The sequence below is a fragment of the Gorilla gorilla genome, chromosome 15, assembly GCF_029281585.2.
Source record: "Gorilla gorilla gorilla isolate KB3781 chromosome 15, NHGRI_mGorGor1-v2.1_pri, whole genome shotgun sequence".
NCBI lineage: Eukaryota > Metazoa > Chordata > Mammalia > Primates > Hominidae > Gorilla > Gorilla gorilla.
The window spans coordinates 111,182,080-111,204,556 of NC_073239.2; the positions used below are offsets into that span (position 1 = coordinate 111,182,080).

The 22,477-nt window shown below is 34.0% G+C and overlaps 1 protein-coding gene across 6 annotated transcripts in view; it reads left to right on the forward strand.

The window, feature by feature from the left end:
• The window catches only part of PPP4R4 (protein phosphatase 4 regulatory subunit 4), a 105,103-nt gene that overhangs the window by 74,724 nt on the left and 7,902 nt on the right, over positions 1-22,477 (forward strand). For 5 of the 6 annotated variants that reach the window (XM_031001973.3, XM_055361371.2, XM_055361372.2 and 2 more), the window contains 9 exons: positions 842-947; positions 2,415-2,562; positions 7,126-7,270; positions 9,453-9,494; positions 9,965-10,039; positions 15,562-15,631; positions 16,071-16,157; positions 16,478-16,571; positions 17,638-17,708. In XM_031001973.3, coding sequence (XP_030857833.1) covers positions 842-947; positions 2,415-2,562; positions 7,126-7,270; positions 9,453-9,494; positions 9,965-10,039; positions 15,562-15,631; positions 16,071-16,157; positions 16,478-16,571; positions 17,638-17,708 — 838 coding nt within the window. The remainder of the gene's footprint in view (positions 1-841; positions 948-2,414; positions 2,563-7,125; positions 7,271-9,452; positions 9,495-9,964; positions 10,040-15,561; positions 15,632-16,070; positions 16,158-16,477; positions 16,572-17,637; positions 17,709-22,477) is intronic. The other variant, XM_055361374.2, reaches the window with a different exon arrangement.

A 22,477-nucleotide genomic window follows, 5' to 3' on the forward strand; every position in this document is an offset into this window, starting at 1 on the left:
GATAGAATGTGAATAGCTCATATAAAATATGAGAGGAGGTAGCAGGCAACACTGTCTCAGCAATGTAAAGTTTCATTCTATTTGAATTTCAAGGATCCCCACTATAATATTTGGGATCGTTAGTAATTCAACATTATATTTGTATGTAAATCAAGATAATGAACATGAATTTATACTGGACACAATATGTCTGGTTGAGAGATTTTTCTCTAATATATGGTTTGAACCCAAACCCAGGAAAGATAAATGGCCATATTTATTTAGAATTAAGGTTCTGCCTAGTGGTGTGACAGAAATTGAAAGGACAAAGGGACTTGAAATACTGGTAAGAATGATTGACATGGTGTCCTTTGGATTCTAAATGTCATCTGTATCATGAAGAGCTAGAATTAAGCCAGAAGGATTGAAGAGTATACCTGATCACAGGATCTCTAAATTAATATTTCAGTAGTGGCATATTTTTGGTGATGTACCTGACACATGGCATGTTATAGCAAATGTTTGTCAGATGAATGAATGACAAAGTCCAGGGAACAGCTAAAAGAATAGGTGGCAGGGGTGTATTTGATCATGTAAGATGAGATGGCAAGGAAATGAGAGTCAAATCTGGAGGATTGGGACATGACTATGCCAAATTAACTTTGTAATATAATTATTGGTTGATTTGCCTGAGTGATTAACATTAAATTATGAAGATACTTCCAGAAGGATGTAAGTTCAATGAGTTGAGAGGCAGTGAACACTTTAGTTTTATCAATAACTTAAAATTGATTTGGTGGGGCCAAATTATCTAGACTAGAATTAGCCTAGTGTAACTGTCTGTCTTACTTATTTCTTCAAGAATGTTTTACCTGTCCAAAAGGCGGCTTCACGAACTCTATGCATTTTTCTGCGTTATAATCGTAAACAAGAACAGAGACATGAGGTCATTCAAAAATTAATTGAACGTAAGTAATCATTGTCTACTATTTTGAAAAACTAAAGTAAACAAACTAGTTGGCTTTAGTTATGTCTGACTTATGTATCATTTTTCTGTGAATAATTAGGTTACTATTGGGTTTTATAAGTTGATTTTTATTTTTTAGAAATCCTTATGGCAAGATTAGATCTGTGATGAATGAAAGTAATAATTACTCTGTTTTCTTTTGTAAATGTCTACACTTTAGAAATTAAAATATATTTACTTATATTGAAAGCCCAGTTTCTACCCTGATGAAATAGCATTTGGAACTAAAATATAAATAGAATATCCATGCATCTAATCATTTATTTTATGATCCTATTTCAATATTCACATAATTAACAGAATCTGGGATTTTTCTTTGAATAGAGTTGATAGTATATTTGAGTATTAATTTGATGAGACTAGTTGGTTTATAATGTCTTAAGAAACTAAGTCAGTTTACAAATGCAAATTTATTTTAATTTGGTAAGAGCTAAAATCAAGGCAAAAACATTTGGTTTATAGTATTGATTCTAGAAATAGTTGCACACACCTATGTATACTTAGTGAGTTTGTTAATTATTGTATATTTGCTTTGCCCATAATGTCTTAATATTTTTACTAAACTATATTATCCAGCATAGGCAGGTAATGGGATTTTCTAGTTATTGGAGTTTACTAGTTTAAGTGTGTATCACTACTTTTCAAAAAATTAGAGTACTTTTATAAAATTCCATTTAAGAAAAAATATGCTCAGTATACTTTAATCTTTTTATAGTCTTATTTTAATTCGGTTTTCATTTTTCAGTGGCAAGAGCTCATGTTTAGAATGTTTTATTTTGAAAGAAGATTCAGTTTGGTTTTATTTTTGAACATTTATGTAAAAAGTAGAAAATTAACCTTTTTAATATTGACCTGAATTATTGTCAGTAATGCTGTTTATATATGACTGTATCTACTTTAGGCATTTTTAAGGAAACAAAGGGAAGAAAACAGTTAATTTGATTATTAAAACACTTAGAAGTTATACAGAGCTGTGTTTGAATTCTAGCTCTGCACCTGCCAGCTGTGTGACTTTAAACTCACTAAATCTTAGTATCCTTATCTTTTAGGAGGAAGAAGTATGTGCATCCTTTGGGCTGCTTTTCAGGGCTAAATGAGATAATATGTGTAAAGTACTTAGCACATTGTGGGCGATAAAAAGTAGTAAATACAGTCATTCCATAGTTAGTAAATGCTTATGAAATTGAATGAAATGTTTGACAAAACTGTTTTATGGTTTTTGAGGTGTCATTTTGGGGATTTACAAACCTGAGGTATATAATAATGATATTTTTCCTCTTATGTCTTGTATTTGCTAGCCAAATTGTGGGTATGAAGAAACTTCTTATGCATTTTGTGTGTCTAACTTTGTCACTTTAATTTCATGTAGGAAAAATTAACTTAAGATAATTTTTGTTGTTGTTTCCAGAATTGGGCCAAGGAAAAAGTTACTGGAATAGACTTCGATTTTTGGATACCTGTGAATTTATTATAGAGATATTTTCGAAATCATTTTTCTGTAAATATTTCTTTCTACCTGCTATTGAACTAACACATGATCCAGTAGCAAATGTGAGGTATGTTATCAATGAAGGAAAATATTTGAAATTGTATTTATTTTTATCTACTGTAGTGGACATATGCAAAATCTTTTCCTTAGCCAATCAAAAACTTAAGTCAAGAATTTACACGTGCTTTGAAATTCTTAGTATTCATAATTGATGGGCGTCAGTAAGACTTGGAAGCATACTCCTTCAACACTGTCTCAGATCTTTTGTCTTTACTGGGTTGAGAGCAGTTAGTCAAAGCCAGATTGGTAAGCTTCTTTGGCCATTTGGATATACACATTGAAATGATTAGAAGGTTGAGTAGATGTTATTAATTTATCTACCATTAAAACTAAAGAAAAGACGGTCAGTAGCCTTATCACTTCAAAGTTGTTTGGTGAGCATCTGTTAGTTTTTAGAGGCCCATTTATTCAAAGAAGTAGAACTGCTTCAAAGTCTTCATCTTGTCTTCTATGTTTTGCCTTATATTATTGAAATCCAGTAAAATGTTAATTGCATTTGATTAACTGTTAAGTTGGAAGGAACAGACCTGAAAATGGCTTGCCTGGAAATGGAAAAAAATAATAAATATATTTTGTCCTTATTCTCTCCAAAAGAGCACATCACTTCCTTTTTTTTTACTGTGGTAAAATATGTATAATATAAAATTTACTATTTTAACCATTTATAAGTGTATAGTTCAGTGGCATTAAAGTACATGCACATTATTAAGAGCTATTTTTGTACATTTGATAATAGAATGAAAAGAATGTTAAACCCTCAGCCATTAGATTTCTGTGTTCTAAGTCCTGTGTCTCTATTTTGAACTTGAACTCAGATCTGCAGGAAAGAGAGACATCAGAGTCAGTTGGCCAAAGGCATTCCTGAACAAACTCGAGAACTTCCTGCTGAATTTTCATACATTGGGGCACTTAGTCTTATGCATCTGAAAGATGCGTATGTACCACTTTTATAAACAACTGATATGAATTTTAGGCAATATGTAAAACATCAAAACTTTTTAATAGGAAGAGTTGGTGAGATAATAAGCTAACTGAGATTAATAGTCTTGGTGTTGAGATATATATGAAGATGAATTGTCAAAAGATACTGAAAAGTTCAACCTAAGACTTTTATGAGCATTTTTTAATGGGAACAAATCTAGAAGTTTTTCTTTTGTATTTTAAATGTGAGAAAATACAGAAAGCACAACTGCATTGACTTTAGTTTTTGTTGCATATTTCTTGTGCTTTATAAATGAGAGGTGGGGTATTGCTGACATTTAAAGTGAATTGAAAAGAACCTTTTGGGCTGGGCGTCATGGCTCATGCCTGTAAATCCCAGCACTTTGGGAGGCCGAGGCAGACAGGATCACTTGAGGCCAGGAGTTTGAGACCAGCCTGGCCAACATGGTGAAACCCCATCTCTACTAAAAATACAAAAATGAGCCAGTCGTGGTGGCACATGCCTGCAGTCCCAGCTACTTGGGAGGCTGAGGCAGGAGAATCGTATGAACCTGGGAGGTGGAGGTTGCAGTGAGCCGAGATCACACCACTGCACTCCAGCCTAGGTGACAGAGCAAGACTTCGTCTCAAAAAAAGGAACCTTTGGTAATTCTTTAGATTTTAGCTCTTCCTAAACAACTAATGGGTCCAGCTTTATGAACATTTTGTGAATTAAAATTGTGATTCTATAAAAGCAACTTTCAATGTGATGTATTGTCACTTATCAGGCAGTTGACAAAAATAATTTGAAAGGAAACGAAATCATCTCTACTTTGATCAGTGTAACTAAGAGCATAACATCGACTCTATGAGAAAGAAATCTGCCAATTCAAAAAACCAAATGAAGAGTAATTAAATATTACTCTATTAATTTCAGAGATCTGCAGGGCAGCAGATTATTGTATAACTGTGTGTCTTGGTTCCTACTCTCTTGCCTGGCCAGCTGCCAGCCAAGATATGTGTCCAGCAACACTGTATGCTAACTGGCTTTGGGTATAAAAGCCCTTGCTCAGTGCTTTAGGGATGTGCAGATAGAATGAAAGCCATCACAGGCAAGGGTGGTAGGATCATGTTGGTTAGGAGGACAGTTTCCGGAGCCACACTCCCTGAGCTGAAATTTCAGCTCTATATTAAATGTGTATCTTCAGCCAAGTTATAAAACTTCTGTGTGCATTGATTTCCTTAGTACCTAATTTATAAAGTATTCTGAGGTACAAATAACTGAGATAATATACATAAATTATCTGAAAGGTGTGGGTCCCTAATCTCAAGAATTTGATCATCTCATGGGCCCAGGAGTCTCATAGAGATGAATCACTGCGATGGCTTGGGTAGCTTCTGCTGAATATCTGTTTTCTAGACGTGCCTTGGGTTATAAAGAATGGAGTGTGCATAGATTGTTAAGTGTTTTTGTTTTTCCTTAAGTTAATGTTTAAAATTTAAATTCACCAAGTTTAGACAATGTCAAGCTGGAAAAAGACTCTTGGTATTCAGAGAAGCCTTTTCCACAGCTGCCAGAAATGAAATAATTTCTTTGGGGGGATTGATACTCCTTAGTTAGAGAAAGCATTACTAGGTTTAGCTGTATCCGTGGTGAGCTGTGAATGAGATTGAGACCATTGTTGCTATTTACAGTGCTGGAAATTCTACAGGAGGAGCTTCTTTACCCTTTTTGGTTAAATAAAAAGCAAATTTTGTTGTATATGAAGAATCCTCAAGTAAAAATTCAGCTGAGAAAGTGTTCTGGAAACTCTAAAAATGGGATTCAGGTGTCTCAAGGTTGCAATAAAAATAAAAAATAATAATTTGGAGAGCATTCAGATGAATAAATGAATATAGCAGCTATAAAATAGATACCCACCTAGCATCCCTCTCTAAAACAGCCATGGAAAAAGAGTAGACTTTTAGCTTAGCAAAGGAGAGTATTTCCTCTGAAATGCCTCCTCCTGGAAAGGCTTTTTTTTAGGCTCTGGGATTTACTCTTAACTTCCTGGCATTCTTCACCCTCCTTGTTTCTTCCTTTCCAACCCAGTCTAGACTGTGGTAGTGCCTTAGACCACCTTAGACTAGGTCCTTTTATCCTTTTCTTCTCTAACTGTACACATTACTTTGGTGATCTCTCCCATTTCATGGTTTAAATATCATCTCCTTGCTGAAGATTCCTCACTCTATCTCCAGCATTGACATCTACACTGGACAGCCAACTTATTGAGCCTGTTGCCCACTTGCATTGCCATTGCATATCTGATAGAAATCTCAGACTTAATCTGTCCAGAATTAAATCTTCATCTTTCTTATCTGCTTTTGCTCCTTCTATAGTCTTCTCCATCTCAGGAAATAACCATCACATCTGCTTAGATGAAAACCTTAAATAAATTCTTCTCTCTGTCATTCTACCTCCAATCCCTCAGCACATCCTGCTGCTCGTAAAAGATATTCAGAATCCGGGCTGGGCGCGGTGGCTCCTGCCTGTAATCCCAGCACTTTGGGAGGCCAAGGCAGGCGGATCACGAGTTCAGGAGATCGAGACCATCCTGTATAACATGGTGAAACCCTGTCTCTACTAAAAATACAAAAAGAAATTAGCCAGGCATGGTGGCGGGCACCTGTAGTCCCAGCTACTCGGGAGGCTGAGGCAGGAGAATGGCGTGAACCTGGGAGGCGGAGCTTGCAGTGAGCCGAGATCACACCACTGCATTCCAGCCTGGGCAACAGAGCGAGACTCTGTCTCAAAAAAAAAATGGTATTCAGAATCCAACTACTTCTCACCACCTTTTACTGCTACCACTCTGGTTCAATGTACCTTCATCTCTTGCCTGAATTATTGTAAGAGCTTTTCCTATTGTTTCTCTTTTTGTGTTCTTGACTAGCTGCAGTCTAATTTCAACACAGTAGACAGATGATGCTTGTAAAACATTGTCAGATCATTTCACCCCTCTGCTGAAAACCTACCAATGGCTTCTTGTCATACTCAAAATAAAAGACAATTTCCTTACAGTAGCCCTCAAAGCCTCTTATTTACCACTCTGAGCTCTCCTGCTAGTCTCACCTTCACTCTGTTTAGGCATAGTGGCCAATTTGCTCATTTGGACCAACAGTAGAGACAAGCTCTCCATATTTGCTGTGATGCTCTTTTCCAGATATTCACATAGCTCATTCCCTAATTTTCTTTAGGTCTTTGCTTAAATATCATCTTTTCAGTGGAACCTTCAATGACAACCCTCTCTGGCCACCTGCTTTAAAACTGATTAATCCCCTGCCCCTGGTACTCCCTTGCCTTTATTCCTCACTTTATTTTTCTCCATAGCATTTAACACTATCTGACAGATTTTACTTGTTTCTTTTCTCTTCTCTGCTCCCATACTAGAATGTAAGTTCCAGGAGAGCAGAGAATTTTGTTGGTTTTATTTACTGTTGTATCTCAGCATCCAGAATGATGAATGTTTGGCACATAATAGACACTCCATGAATATATCTTGCATGAATAAATGAACTCTCAGGCTATCTAAAACTTGATTTTTCTTTGTTTCATGTTTCTGTTATTCTTAGTTATTAAATTCACTCAAGAGTAAATACTATTTTATTGTAGAATGAAACTTTGCTACCTGTTGCCCAAAGTGAAATCTACTCTGAAGATTCCTGCTGATAAGCATCTACTTCAGCAGTTAGAAATGTGTGTGAGGAAACTCCTGTGTCAAGAAAAAGATAAAGATGTTCTGGCTATTGTAAAAAGAGTAAGTATCACTCTTGCTGCAATGTTGCATTTTTTGCATTAAGGCAGTAAGAATCTTAGCTTCACTATTTCAGCTTGACAGGATAGCAATATATTAAAATATTTTTATCCTTGCTAAAATTGTAAGAATTAGTAAATGATTTGGTTGATATGTGCTACAACTGGATATGAAAGTTTCGAAGGGCACCTAGACATTAAACCTGTATTACTAGTAATATAAGCCCATGTTGAGAGAGTTTGACACATGTTAGGTGCTCAATAAACACTGTTCAATTAATAATGAATGTTTTATTCATCAGACTTTCTTTATAAGTGATTATAATCCAGTGAAACTTTGTTGGTAAAATTGGGAAAGTCACATTTTATAGAAACTTATCCCTGGAAGGGCCCTTTGAGTTAATTCAGGGGTCTGTTTGACTTTATAGAAGTTATATGCCTAGAAGTATTGTGTCTACTTGAGATCATATTAGTAAGTAGCAGAATCAGGAGGACTAGAATAGAGACTTCTTACCTGCTCCTGAGTGCATTTCTTTGTAAATAATGTAACATTGTATCCTATGAGTTTTTTGTTTGTTTTAGCATGAGATCTTAGTATATGGATTCTTTGGAGATGTTGGAAAAACTAAACAGTAAAAATTTGGGTTAGTGAGCCACATCTTAGAATAATTTTTACTCTTCAAAAATTGTTTATGCTGAATATATAACTAATATTTTTATAAGTTGAAGTGAAATTATTTACTTTTATGAATCTGAATATAAACTTCAGGACACATTGTTTTTGAGCATTTATTTATAGTAAGGGAAATTTCCTTATTAGTGTCATAAATAAATTAGCATACATGGTGAGAAAAGAGAGAATTCTTATTTTTTTCTCTTTTTTTCTAGAAATCATTGCCAGATGTCACATGAAGAATCTTTTAATTAAGTGATTTGATGACTTAGTATGAATTAGTATAGTTTTAGTTTTAATGAAATGTGAATTCTTCTTTCATTAACTGGTATAACCAGAAATACGTAGAGTTGGACATGCATTTAAATCTACACACATACACACACACACACACACATACACACACACACACACACTTGTTTCTACCAGACAGTTCCTTCCTTACTATTTAATATTTAAGTATAGAAGTTTAGGCAATGGAGTTTACTAGTCAAAAAAATAAACATGAGATGGTTAATTACTTTTCCAGAATAATTTATTAATTCAAGAGACAATATAAGCTAATGCTATACAGGTGTAACAGTGATGTAATAACATTAATGGATTATTAGTCTATAGTGGATTATTCTGGAGTACAGCTCTTATTTTCAGTATGCTGCATATAGTGAAGCCAGTCTGTCCCATGGAAATTCTGTAGTATAATGAGACATTAGTATGGAAAACTCCCAGGAAGCTACACAAAACTTTTGGATAAAAATTGAATAGTTTCATCAGTTTTATAATATGAGAAGTAACTTTATTTAAAAATAATGGCATGCATTATGAATTTTTCATATATTTCAGCAGAGAAAGCTTCCACTAAATTTTATGTTTGTCATGGATAGCTTTGGGCATATGCATATCCAAATGTACTTTATTTTGGCCATTAGGGTTACTCTTGTAGAATAAGTTTTAGAAGTACTGCCCTCTATCAGAGACAGAACCCTGGGTTAGATTGACCATTGTTTTGATTGGAATAATTTGTTTCAAACTAGTGTATTCCAAAAGACAAATAGTAAATTGAGAGAATATTTTCAGAGCAGATATAAAATTTCTACAGAAGGGAACTAAGGATTATTAGGCCCCATGATGGCTTGTCTCATTCATATATAGCTAAAAGACTTTTTAAAACTTCAAAAGCTACATTATGTTTCTGAAAATTCAGAAAAGATTGGCACTGGGAGTTACTAGAAATTAGTTAGATTATATGCATTTGGTATTTGAAATATGCCTGTAGACTTGGTCTTCTTAAGGTTAAAAACTTTCAAAAGTTAAAATTGACCCTGGCATGATTGTATAAAGATTGATTGTAAGTACAATGTAGAATTGGGCAGAACTTTAGTTTTCTGACTTAGTCTTCCCCCTAGTGCAGAAGTCTTCTATTTGAACCTCCATTTGCAAAATAAGTTGCTGAGAAATGATTGGTTGTTTTAATTTAATTACTTTAGAATAATTTTAAAAACTTTCCTTATAGACTGTATTAGAGTTGGACAGAATGGAAATGTCTATGGATGCTGTAAGTATACTCTCTTTACCTTATTGTGTTGGTCCATTTTCATGCTGCTGAAAAAGATATACCCAAGACTGGGCAATTTACAAAAGAAAGAGGTTTAATTGAACTCACAGTTCCACGTGGCTGGGGAGGCCTCACAATCGTGACAGAAGACAAGGAGGGGCAAGTCACATCTTACATGGATGGCAGCAGGCAAAGAGAGAGCTTGTGCAGGGAAACTCCCCCTTACAATACCATCAGATCTCAGGAGACTCATTCACTATCATGAGAAGAGAATAGGAAAGACCCACCCCCATAATTCAGTCATCTCCCACCCGGTCCCTCCCACAACATGTGGGAATTAGGGGAGCTACAAGATGAAATTTGGATGGGGACACAGAGTCAAACTATATCATTTATATTGAAAGGAATATTTTAAACTTGGCAGAAACTCATCACTAATGTTTCACAATTTCATTTTAAACTTTAAACAGTTTCAGAAAAAGTTTTATGAGAAAGATTTGTTGGATCAAGAGAAAGAAAGAGAAGAACTACTTCTTTTGGAAATGGTATGTTGTTTTCACATGCACACACATATACTCTTTTCTGATTAATAACTGTTTTTTTATTAAACTTAATCATTTCTTTCCATTTCACCATTTCACATTACTCTTTTTTCTTCTTAAATGATAGTCCAGTTTTTTGAAATCTGTTCTTTTATGAACTAGATAGAAAACTATATTTGAGAGTCTTTTAAAAAAACTACTTTACTGAAGTATAATTGACAACTGCATATATTTAAAGTGTACTATTTAATGAATTTTGACATATCGATGAAACCATCACCACAATGAAAATATGAAACATTTCTATTCCTTTAAAGATTTCTGCCCCTTTGTAATCCATGTCTTCTACTCTAGTCCCCAACAACCAATGATATAGTTTCTGTCACTGTAGATTAGCTTGCATTTCCATAATTTATATAAATGGAATCATATATTAGGTATTAATACTATTTTTGGTCCTGCATCTTTCTACCAACATAATTACTTTGAGATTCATCCATATTGTAGTATGCATCAAGAAGCCGTTCTTTTTTATTTCTGAGTAGTAGTCTATATTTCGGATATATCACAATTTGCTTATCCATTCACCTCTTTATGGACATTTGGCTTACTTCTAATTTGGGGATATTACAAATATAGTTGCTTTGAACATTAGTGAAGAAGTCCTTGGGTAGACCTGTTTTCATTTCTCTTGGGTAAATACCTAGGAATAGAATGGCTGGTTTGTATGGTATGCTTAACTTAAAAATAAAATAAAACTAAATTTAAAAAAAATGGCCGGGCATGGTAGCTCATGCCTGTAATCCTAGCACTTTTGGGAGGCCGAGGCAGACGGATCACGAGGTCAGGAGATCAAGACCATCCAGGCTAACATGGTGAAACCCCATCTCTACTAAAAAATACAAAAAATTAGCCGGGCATGGTGGCAGGTTCCTGTAGTCCCAGCTACTCAGGAGGCTGAGGCAAGAGAATGGCGTGAACCCGGGAGGCAGAGCTTGCAGTGAGCCGTGGTTGTGCCACTGCACACCAGCCTGGGTGACAGAGTGAGACTCCGTCCCCCCAAAAAACAAAACAAAACAAAAAAACCTGCTTTCAAGTGGTTGTACCATTTTACATCTACATTGTCTATGCTGGAAAGCTTTAGTTACCAGCCATACTATTGGGTATGTAATGGTATCTCATTTTTTTTTAAATCTCTTTTTCTATTCCTGATGCCTAAAGATGTCAAGCATCTTGTCTTTGCTTACTGGCCATCTTTATCTCTTATTTGATAAAGTTTGTTTTCAGAATTTTAAGTGGGTTGTTTATTATTGTTGAGAGGTAAGAGCTTTTAATCCATTCTGCATACAATTTCTTTCACAGATATACATATTATGAATATTTTCTTGGAGTCTGAGGCTTATCTGTTCATTTATTAATGGTGTCTTTTGAACAACAGAAATATTTGATTTTGATGAAGCCCAGTTTATCAATTCTTTCTTTGATAATTCTTTTTTGTTCCAAGAATCCTTTGTCTATCCCAAGATCATAGATTTTTTCCTCTATTTTCTTTTAAAAATTTTCATTTTAGGTTTTACATTTAGGTTTATGATTCATTTCAAGTACATTTTTATATAATATATGTTTATTTTTTTCCATAGGGAATATTCATTTATTCCAGCACCATTTGTTAAAAAGCCTTCTTTTCCCCATTGAATTGTCTTAGTGTCCTTAAGAAATATTAGTTGTACACATATGTGTTTATTTCTTGACTTCCTATTATTCCGTTCCACTTATTTATAAGTTTATCTTTTAAGCAATACCAAACTGTCTTGATCACTGTAACTTTATAGTGTTTTTGAAATTTGGTAGGATACGTTTTCCATCTTTGTTCCCTCTTAAAATTGCTTTGGCCAGTCTAGGGCCTTTGCATTTTGATATGAAGTCTGGAATTTATTTCTACGTATTTTATGTTTTTGGCATTATTATAAATGGAAGTATACATTTTTTTATTTCACTTTCCAGTTTTTTGTTGCTGGAGTATAAGAATACTGTTGATTTTTATATATTAACCTTGTATCTTATAAACTTTCTAAATTTGTTTATTCTAGAAATTGTTTTTTAGATTTTCTAAAACTAAAATTTTATATGTAAGTGATCATATCTTCTTTAAATACAGCAATATTACTTCTTTCTATTCAATATTTATGCCTTTTGTTTCTTTCTTTTGTCTTACTGCAAGATCCAGAACCTCCAGTAAAATTAAGGTGGTACAAATAGGCATCCTTGTCTTTTTACTGATCTTAGGGTGAAACAGTTCAGTCTTTCATCATCGGGTATGATGGTAGAAATAGGTTTTATGTAGATTCCCTTTATCAGATTGAGGAAGTTACCTCTTACTCCTAGTTTGCTAGGAGTTTTTATGAATGGTTGTTGCATTTTGTTATATCTGGAAATGATATTTGATTTTTCTCCTTCATTCTGCTAATATACTGAATTACACTGATTTTTCAAATGGTAAACCAATGTTGTCTTTTGGAGATAAACCCTATTTGGCAATGGTTTATTATCCTTTTTCTCCATTGGATCCTTGGCTAATGTTTTTGTTAAGGGATTTTGCATCTGTATTCATAGATTCAGAGTGAAATTGGCCTATAATTCCCCTTTTTGTCATTTTTGGGATTAGATTTGGCATTAATGTTATTCTGGCCTCATAAAACAAGATGGATGGTATTCCCACCTTCTCTATTTTCTGACCAAGTTTGTATAAATTGGTTTTATTTTTGCCTTAAGTGTTTTATAGAATTCGCTAGTGAAGTTATCTAAGCCTGGAGTTTTCATTTTGGAAAGTATTTTGATAATTGATTCTATTTCCTTAGTAGACATTAGATAATGTAGATCTTCCGTTTCTTCTGTTGTCAATTTTGGTAAGTTGCTTCTCTTCCACCCCAGTTTACATGTTATTTAAACTGACAAATCTGTTGGCATGAAGTTATTTATAATATTCTATTATCCTTTTAATTATGGCATTAATCTATGATGATAACCATTTTATTCTTGTGTTAGGGATTTCATCGCTCCTTTTTTTGGAAATTTTTTTTGCTTGTTTCTCTAGGGATTTTAATATCCATACCTAACCTTTTACAGTCTACATATTGTTATTATTATATCATGTCACTTAACAATAATACAAATCTCTTTACCCCCTCCACACCCATTCTTCATGTTACAGTTGTCATATGAATTATATCTGCATTGAAGACCCCACCAGACAGTGTTGTAATTTTGCTTTAAGTTGTCATATGTATCTTGAAGAATACACTCTTAGTGTAAACTTTTACATTTACTCAGATCTTTACCATTTCCAGTGCTCTTCATTCATTGCTTAAGATCTAAATTTCCCTCTGGTATTTTTTTCCTTAAGATAGAAGAATTTTCTTTAGCAAATCTTGAAGCGCAGGTCTTCTGGTGACAACTTCTCTTATTTTTTCTTTATCTAAAATGTCTTATTTTTACCTTCATTCCTGAAGGATATTTTCACTGGGTATAGAAGTCTGGGTTGACAGCCTTTTCCTTACTGCATTTTAATAATGTGTTTCTGTCTGTCTGTCTTCTGGCCACCATAACATCTGATAAAATAGCTACTCTCATTTGAATTGTTGATGCTTCTTTATGAAGCATTGTTTTTCTCTGGACACTTTAAATATTTTTTTCCTTTAGCTTTTGTTTTTAGCAGCTTACTTTTGATGCATCTAGGCATTATTTACTTGAAATTTATCCAGTTTGGATTTGGTAATCTTACTGAATCTGTAAATGTATATCATTCCCCAAATTTGGGAAGATTTGGTCATTGTTTATTTAAATATATATTCTCTTCCAATTTTTCTCTCTCTTATTTCTGGGTCACCAGTTGCACATATATTAGATCTTTTATTATTGTCCATAGGCCAAGAGGCTTTGTTCTTTCTCAATTTTTAAAAAAACTCTGTGCTACTCAGTGTGAATAATTTCTCTTGATGTATCTTCAGTGTTACCAACCCTTCCCTGTCATCTCCATTCAGCTGCTGAGCCTATCCAATTAATTTTTTTAGTTCCAATATTATATTTTTCAGTTCTAAAATTTCCATTTGGTTCTTTTAGTGTTTTCTATTTCTATGCCAAGAATTTGTGTGACTAAAGTGGAAATTTTATTATTTCAACAGCCTTTCAAAGCAAGATTAGAATTCAGGATTGCCAGTGGGAGAAACTGTAGGAAGACTCTAAAAAATTTTAGGACCAAATGACCTAGCCCAAGACAAAAACAGACAATAGAAAGAGAACCGCAGATAATCCTGATACTGGAATTAGTAGACAAGGACTTCAAGATAACTGTGATTAATATGATCAAGATAATAGAGGCAAACATGTAGAAAATGGATAACTCTGTTAATCCAACCCAGTGAAAATTTTCAGTTTTATGCTTTATTTCTGTTTTAGAATTTCCATTTGATTTTTTTATGTAGTCCACTTCTACGTGGAAATTCTTTATCTTATTTTCTCCGTATTTTTCCTTAGTTTACATGTGCATTTGAAAAGAATATTTATTTTCCACTTGTTGACTCTAGTATTCTAGCATGTCAGTTATACCAAGTTTGTTCAGAACTTGCTGTGTTTGTTGATTTTCTTGCCAATTTGTTCTGTTAGCATAAGGGCCTCCTGTGTTTTGGTAACGTTTTGTTTCATGATATTGGAGCTGGTTATACAAGTGCGTCTATTTTGGGAAAATTCATTGAGCTATGAGTTTGTATACCTATAATTTGTGTACTTTCTTTATACATATTTATATATGTATATTTGAGATGGAGTCTCACTCTGTCACCCAGGCTGGAGTGCAGTGGCATGGTCCTGGCTCACTGCAACCTCCACCTCCTGGGTTGAAGTGATTCTCCTGCCTCAGCCTCCTGAGTAGCTGGGATTACAGGCGTGCATCACCATGCCTGGCTAATTTTTTTTATGTTTTTAGTAGAGATGGGGTTTCATCATGTTGGCCTGGCTGGTCTCAAACTCCTGATCTCAGATGACTCACCCATCTTGGCCTCCCAAAGTGCTGGGATTACTGGTGTGAGCCGCTGTGCCCAGCCTCTCTATGTATATTATACTTAAATAAAGCATTTAAAAATATCCAAGACCATTTTCTTTTCTCTCAATCTTTTTAAAGAAAGATATTATTTAGCCATTTACCAATCTGAAATTGAAATGACCAAAGTAATGGATATTTTGCTAATGCGATTTAGGAAATACCGTCTAGAAAATGAAGGGTAATTATTACAATGATACCAAACTCATTGTTTTAGCTTGACAAACCCTCAAGGGCATAATTCTGTAGATATGAAAAGAGCACAAATCTGAAAGAACCCTGAATTCTTTAGACACTAACATTGGAAAAAAATACTTCTTTTAGGCATTTTTATGAACTTTACTTGAATCTCTAATGCTTAATTTCTCAGAACAATTTTCTAGACCTACTTCAGTTGTACCTTTAATGCAAGATACTGTCTTAATAACAGGAACAATTAGAGAAAGAAAAGCAACAGAATGATGGAAGGCCCATGAGTGATAAAATGTTTGAAAAGAAACGTAAGTAGTTTTTCTATGTCTTCAACACTTAATTACATAATTAATGTTGCATCCTGGTATTCTGAAAGACCATGCTGAATTTTTTATTTGATATGGAAAATTGCTTTACTTTCTTTCATTTTTGAAAAGTCGTTTTTGAAAATTGGCCACTTAATGTGGTACAGATGTTAAGAGTACATGAATGAAAGGCAGGAACCAGAGTGGACGTTCAGATCCTTCAAAAGAAAAGCTTCAAGTCTGATAACAGCTGTAAGATTGTGAAATTGATCACTGAATAACAAAGATTGAAATATGTAAATATTACCAAGTAAGAATATTTGGAAAAGAAAGCTGCTTAGCTAGGGATAGTGATTCATATTGTCTGAGTTGTCTTGTGTATTTATGGAGATTAATAAGGACTTAGAGGAAATTATACAACTTAAAGCAGAATTTATTTTAGGTAGAGACACTAAGACACCAACGCAAAGTCTGCCCAAGAACATCCCCATTTCTGTTCCTGGACCCTCTTCTGTCACCCCATCGACAAGTAAGAAATAACTTCTTTTTATATCTTTTTGTAATTTTTCTTCCTTGTATACAAATTGCTGGCAAAGTCACTCTATTAGATGAGATACAGTAGGATAATATATCTCATTCTAAAGCACTTTTCACCTTCTATCATTAGGTGTTTTGGTAGTTTTTAATTGGTAGTAAGGGTAAGAGATACTTCAGTGAGCTCAAATTAAGGAAAAAAGGCTAAAGCCATCTGTGTTTTACTGAAAATGATGGTAGTTGGGGAGGGAATGGGGGTTGGAGCAGCTGAGGATGAACTGAATACATTTTCCTTTTTTCTGCTTATTGCTCTAGGTAAAGAAATCAAGAAATCCAAATTGATTCGAAGCCAGTCTTTTAATAATCAAGCTTTTCATGCAAAATATGGCAACTTAGAGAAATGTGCTAGGTATGATCTGTAAGCCCTTCAATTTTTAACATAATTTTTATCTTTATTCACATCTTCATATATATGAGTTTACATTTTATAAAAATCAGAATTAATTTTGAGGTTTTTTTATAGGCCAATATTTTGTGAGTTTTCTTCTGTAGGGATTGTTATATTTAAAAATAAGAGACCTCCAACAATTTTCACAAAAATAGGTATTCTGGCATTCTAGGAAGAATACTGACATGATACTATTTAATAATATCATAGAATCCATATATTATTTCATGAGGGAGATAGTAGTATATCACATATGCCACTTAACTTTTAATACTTATGAGTATGTTCCATTATCTAAATGTATATAGACATCCCTTTGCTACTAATATTGTTTCTGTCTATAAAGAAGCCATTGGCATGTTCATATGATAAAGTGATCACAGCAGAGTTAGCCTGACAATAGATGAATGTCTGGTTTCCCCTTTAGCCCAGGAGACAAAATTACAAGCAGTTAAGATTAGGATAGAATCAATATAAATTAAATTACCATGATTTTTTATATGTGCTATACAAACTGCTGTATGTCAATTGACAAGCAAAATAATTTTAAGAAAACAAATATCTTTAAAACTATTCCTTTGTCTATCAAGATAAATTATATGTTTCAGGAAAAAGTATTTTTCTTTTATTAAAGATAGCTTCTTACAGAATTTCAGCTGTGTTTTTGGGCATTATCAGTAGATCCATCAAGAGTACCTGGCCAATAGAGTGATCTCAAGATAGAAAAAAGAGATTATAACTAAAGATAAGTTTTATTTCCAAGAAAATTTTACCCATCTTAGCTGCCTTGCTTGAACCTCAAAAGAAAAACTGTAATTCTGATGAAGCAAAAGTTTAAGGAAATGCTTTCAAGTTATAGACGAAGTGTTGTGAGGCATGAATATAAAAAAATGAGAAATAAAAGCAACAAACGTTTCATAAGTAGAGGAAAGCATTAAAAAGAAGATTAAAACAGCACAAGTGTTAGATGACTGAGATTGTAAGAAGTGTGTTTTTGTATTTTAAACTAAATCATGTTGTTTTCTAGTAAAAGTTCTACAACAGGATATACAACTTCTGTCTCAGGGTTAGGAAAGACTTCTGTGCTTTCACTAACTGGTAAGTAGCAATCTAAGTTCTTCAAAAAGTTGCTAAATTTAACAAAATATTATTTTCCTTAAATGACCTATTTCTTTAGTACTAGATATAGTGTTTTCTTAAATCTATATCTTTATCAGATCCCTAAGAAATTAAACTTTTGTCTAGCAATTGAGAAAATATTTGACTAAACTATTTTGTCTTCACTGTGTCAAGACTCAAGAGTTTAGTACTTTTAAAATAGAAAAAGAACAAAAGTGATAGGGTATGTTTTGCCATACTGGGAAGGTTTACTGAGGCACAGACAAAAAGGTTTTGCAATAATTTTTAAGGAAGTTAAAAACAACAGGACTTCACTGTAAATCTAGATGAACAGCTAGACATTTACAATATTATGTGTTTGGAAGTTTGTGGCAGGGGTCAGCACATTTCCCTGAAGGGCCAGAAGGTAAATATACAGGCTTTGTTGGCCAAATTGAACTCTGCTGTTACTGAGTAAAAGCAGCTATAGACAGTACATAATGAATAGATATGGCGGTGTTCCAATAAAACTTTATCTACAAAAACAGGCAGTGGATTGACCCACAGACTGTAATTTGCTGGCCTCTGGTTTATATAATAGAGCATAGAATTATACTATAAATAATGTAGACTATATTGTTAAAATTACTAGTGGCTAAATGTGTGTTTTTAACTTTATGCTTTGGAGATACTGGTTGAAAATTTTACTATTGATCTATGGTAATTTTTTTAGGTGTAAATAGTAGTGAATCTGCTCAAAGATCTGAAATTTTTAAGAGATTAGTTACATTTTCTTTTTAGGTTACATTTTGAGTATTCTGTCTTCTTTTTCTTTTTCTTTTTAATTCTTAGGAGGAATGTATATACTCATTGGCTCTTCTGTAAACTGGTTCATTTGCTGGAAGAGAAAATCTTTCTAGCATTAAAGCATCGACATTCACGTACAGTATATAAAGTGATTTTCTGCAAGGTAGATGGTGATTATCACAAGAAATAATTTGATAACAGAAAGCTGATTAACTAAAATTTTCCCCATATCTTGGACTATAAATAATAAAACCATTGATTACTTTCAGCTCAGTAAAGCTGTGAATTCTTTAGGAGGTACTAAGGAACATTCAGAGTTTAAGAACTTTATTTAAAATATAGAGTGCCTTTAAAAATTTTAGTGTACAAAACCGGTTTGAATTAGCTTCGAGCTAATGGTGCAGATGATTATAGATGTTCATAAGGGGTTCTTCAGACTTGGATGGATCTCACCTGTCCTCTTGGTACTTCTTCACTTAGCTGTAATGAGCATGTTTATTCATGATTTTGTAACATTTTTTGTCAAGAAATTTCTTTGTCTAAATCATTAAGAATATTGATTCAGAAGTGGTTTTTAAAAGTTTTAATTAAGTGCATTAATTTATTTAGTTTTAACTTTGCTAGTTTTTAAGTGACCTTAAGAACCAAGAGAGTAGATATGGTCCGCAGATTCTAAAACTTACATCCAAAGTCTTAAGTTATGTATTTTATGAGGTGTATTTGTCTGTTCTCATGCTGTTAATAAAGACATACCCAAGACTGGGTAATTTATAAAGGAAGAGGTTTAATTGACTCACAGTTCCACACGGCTGGGGAGGCCTCACAATCATGGCAGAAGGCAAAGGGAAAGCAAGACGTGTCTTACATGGCAGCAAGCAAGAGGGTGTATGTAGGGGAACTGCCCTTTTATAAAACCACCAGATCTCGTGAGACTTATTCACTATCACGAGAACAGCATGGGAAAAATTCACCCCCATGATTCAGTTACCTCCCACCGGGTCCCTCCCACAACACATGGGGGTTGTTACAGTTCAAGGTGAGATTTGGGTAGCGACACAGAGCCAAACTATATCATGAGAGTAAATATTTTATTAAAATATTTGAAAAATATTCTATTTTAATGTCTCAATATTATTTTTAGTTGAGGGAGAACTGTAGGTTGAATGAAATATCTCCTAGAGTTCTTGGTTAGAAAAAGGTGCTTATTATTGTTATTCATTACTTAAAATAGAAACTGAAAATATTTACTATGTAATACATCTATAAAGAGAAAATGGAAGCAGAACATCTTTTAACAAATGTGTCAGATGTTTGCATAGAGAAGAGATCTTATTTGTCAGACTCAAAACAGGCTTCAAGATGATTATGTCATTTGAGATGAACCTTAAGGTATGCTAGGATTTTGACAGGCAGAGATGTGTATAGAATAACATTCCATTCACAGTACCAGTCATAAACAAAAGATGATTGTTGGTGTTTTCAGGGAGCAGCAGCTGACTAGTTTGGCTGGAGTGTGGAGTGAGTATAATGGAGTAGTGTTAGATAAAACTGTAAGGAGGCTGGGCGCTGTGGCTCACGCCTACAATCCCAGCACCTTGGGAGGCCGAGGTGGGCAGATCATGAGGTCAGGAGATCCAGATAATCCTGGCTAACACAGTGAAACACTGTCTCTACTAAAAATACAAAAAAAAAATTAGTCGGGCATGGTGTCAGGCGCCTGTAGTCCCAGCTACTCAGGAGGCTGAGGCAGGAGAATGGTGTCAACCCGGGAGGCAGAGCTTGCAGTGAGCCGGGCGAGAGAGCGAGACTCCATCTCCAGAAAACAAAAACAAAAACAAAAACAAACAAACAAACAAACAAACAAACAAACAAAACTGTAAGGAAAGGTCAGAGTCAGAGCTTGGAATGCCAGATTGGATACTTTTTACTTAACACGAATCCACTGTTCATTGTGTGGGGACTTATGCCTGTCTTCAGTTATACTACTTAAAACTGTTCAGGAAAGTCTGAGAAACTGTCACAGCCAAGGAGAGCCTAAGGAGAACTAACAAGTAAATGTGATATAGTATCCTGGATGGGATCCTGAGACAGAAAAAGTTGCTATTAGATAAAATAATAACTACTATGGATTTTAGTTAATAATGTATCAGTATTGGTTCATTAAATATAATAAATATAGCATACTTATGTAAGCTGTTAATAGAGGAAATTGGATGAGGGGGATATATGAGAATTATTTGTTCTGTCATCTCAATTTTTCTGTAAATCAAAACTGTTCTGAAAAAGACAGTTTATTTAAAAAAATAACATTTACAGTATCTTCAAAAACACTAAGTGCTCAGGGACAAATTTAACAAAATATGCTAGAGATACATAAAAACTTTAAAATATTGCTGAAAGAAGCTAAAGACCTAAATAAATGGAGAGATATAACATGTTTATGGATTGAAAAACTTAATATTGTTCCAATGTCAGTTTTTTTCTAAATTGATCCAGAGATTCAGTGAAATCCTAATTAAAATTCTAGTAGTCTTTTTGCAGAAATTTATAAGCTGATTCTAAAAATCTGTATTGAAATGCAAAAGGACCCCAGTGTAGCCAAAATAGTTTTGAAAAAGAAAAAGCTGGAGAACTTAAATATAAGTTTGATTTCAACAATTACTATAAAATTCTGGTAATCAAGACATTGTGTTCTATGTTGTCATATATAGTCAGTAGATTTTAACAAAGGCTTCAAAGATAAATCAATGGTGATAGAATAATATTTTTAAAAATGGTGCTGGATGGACCAATTCCTGGAAAGACACAATTCATCCAGGCGCAGTGGCTCATGCCTGTAATCCCAGCAATTTGGGAGGCAGAGACGGGTGGATCACCTGAGGTCAGGAGTTCAAGACCTGCCTGACCAACATGGCAAAACCCTGTCAACTAAAAATACAAAAATCAGCTGGGTGTGGTGGCATGCACCTATAGTCCCAGCTACTCGGGAGGCTGAGACAGGAGAATCGCTTGAACCTGGGAGGAGGAGGTTGCAGTGAGCCAAGATCATGCCAGTGCACTTCAGCCTGGGAGACAGAGTGAGACTCCATCTCAAAAAACAAAAAACAACAACAACAACAACAACAACAACAACAACAACAACAAAAGACTCAATTCAAAACTCATAGAAGAAGAAATAGACAATCTGAATAGGCTCATATCTATTAAAGAAATTGAATTGGTAATTAATAATCTTCCAAAACAGAAAGCATCTAGCCCAGATGGGTTCACTGATAAATTCTACCAAATATTTGAGGAATAAATTATACCAATTATCTACAATCTCTTTCACAAGATAGAAACAACGGGAATACACCCTAACTCATTCTGTGAGGCCAGCATTACCCAACTACCAAAGTCATTCCAAGAAAAGAATAATACATACCAACATCTCTCAAGATCACAAATGTGAAAATTATCAAAAAATTAGCAAATCAAATCCAACAATATATAAAAAGAATTATACACCAAAACTGAGTAGGATTTATACCAGTTATAGAAGACTAATTCACCATTTGAAGAACACTTAATGTAATACATCACACTAACAGGCCAAGGAAGAAAAATCACATGATCATGGTAATACATGAGGAAAAGACATTTGACAAAACCCAACACCTATTCATGATAAAAACCATCAGTAAGCTAGGAATAGAGAACTTCCTCAACTTGATAGGGAACATCTACAAAAAACCTACAGATAACATCACAGTAGTGAGGAACTAGAAGCATTCCCTCTAAGATCAGGAACAAGACAATGATGTATTCCTCTCACCTTTCCTTTTTACCATCATACTGGAAGTTCTAGAAAAGGAAAGAAAAGATATACTGATTTTGAAAGGAAGAACTCAAATTGTCTTTGATCACAGATAACATGATCATCTATGTAGAAAATCCACAAGAATTGGCAAAAACACTCCTGG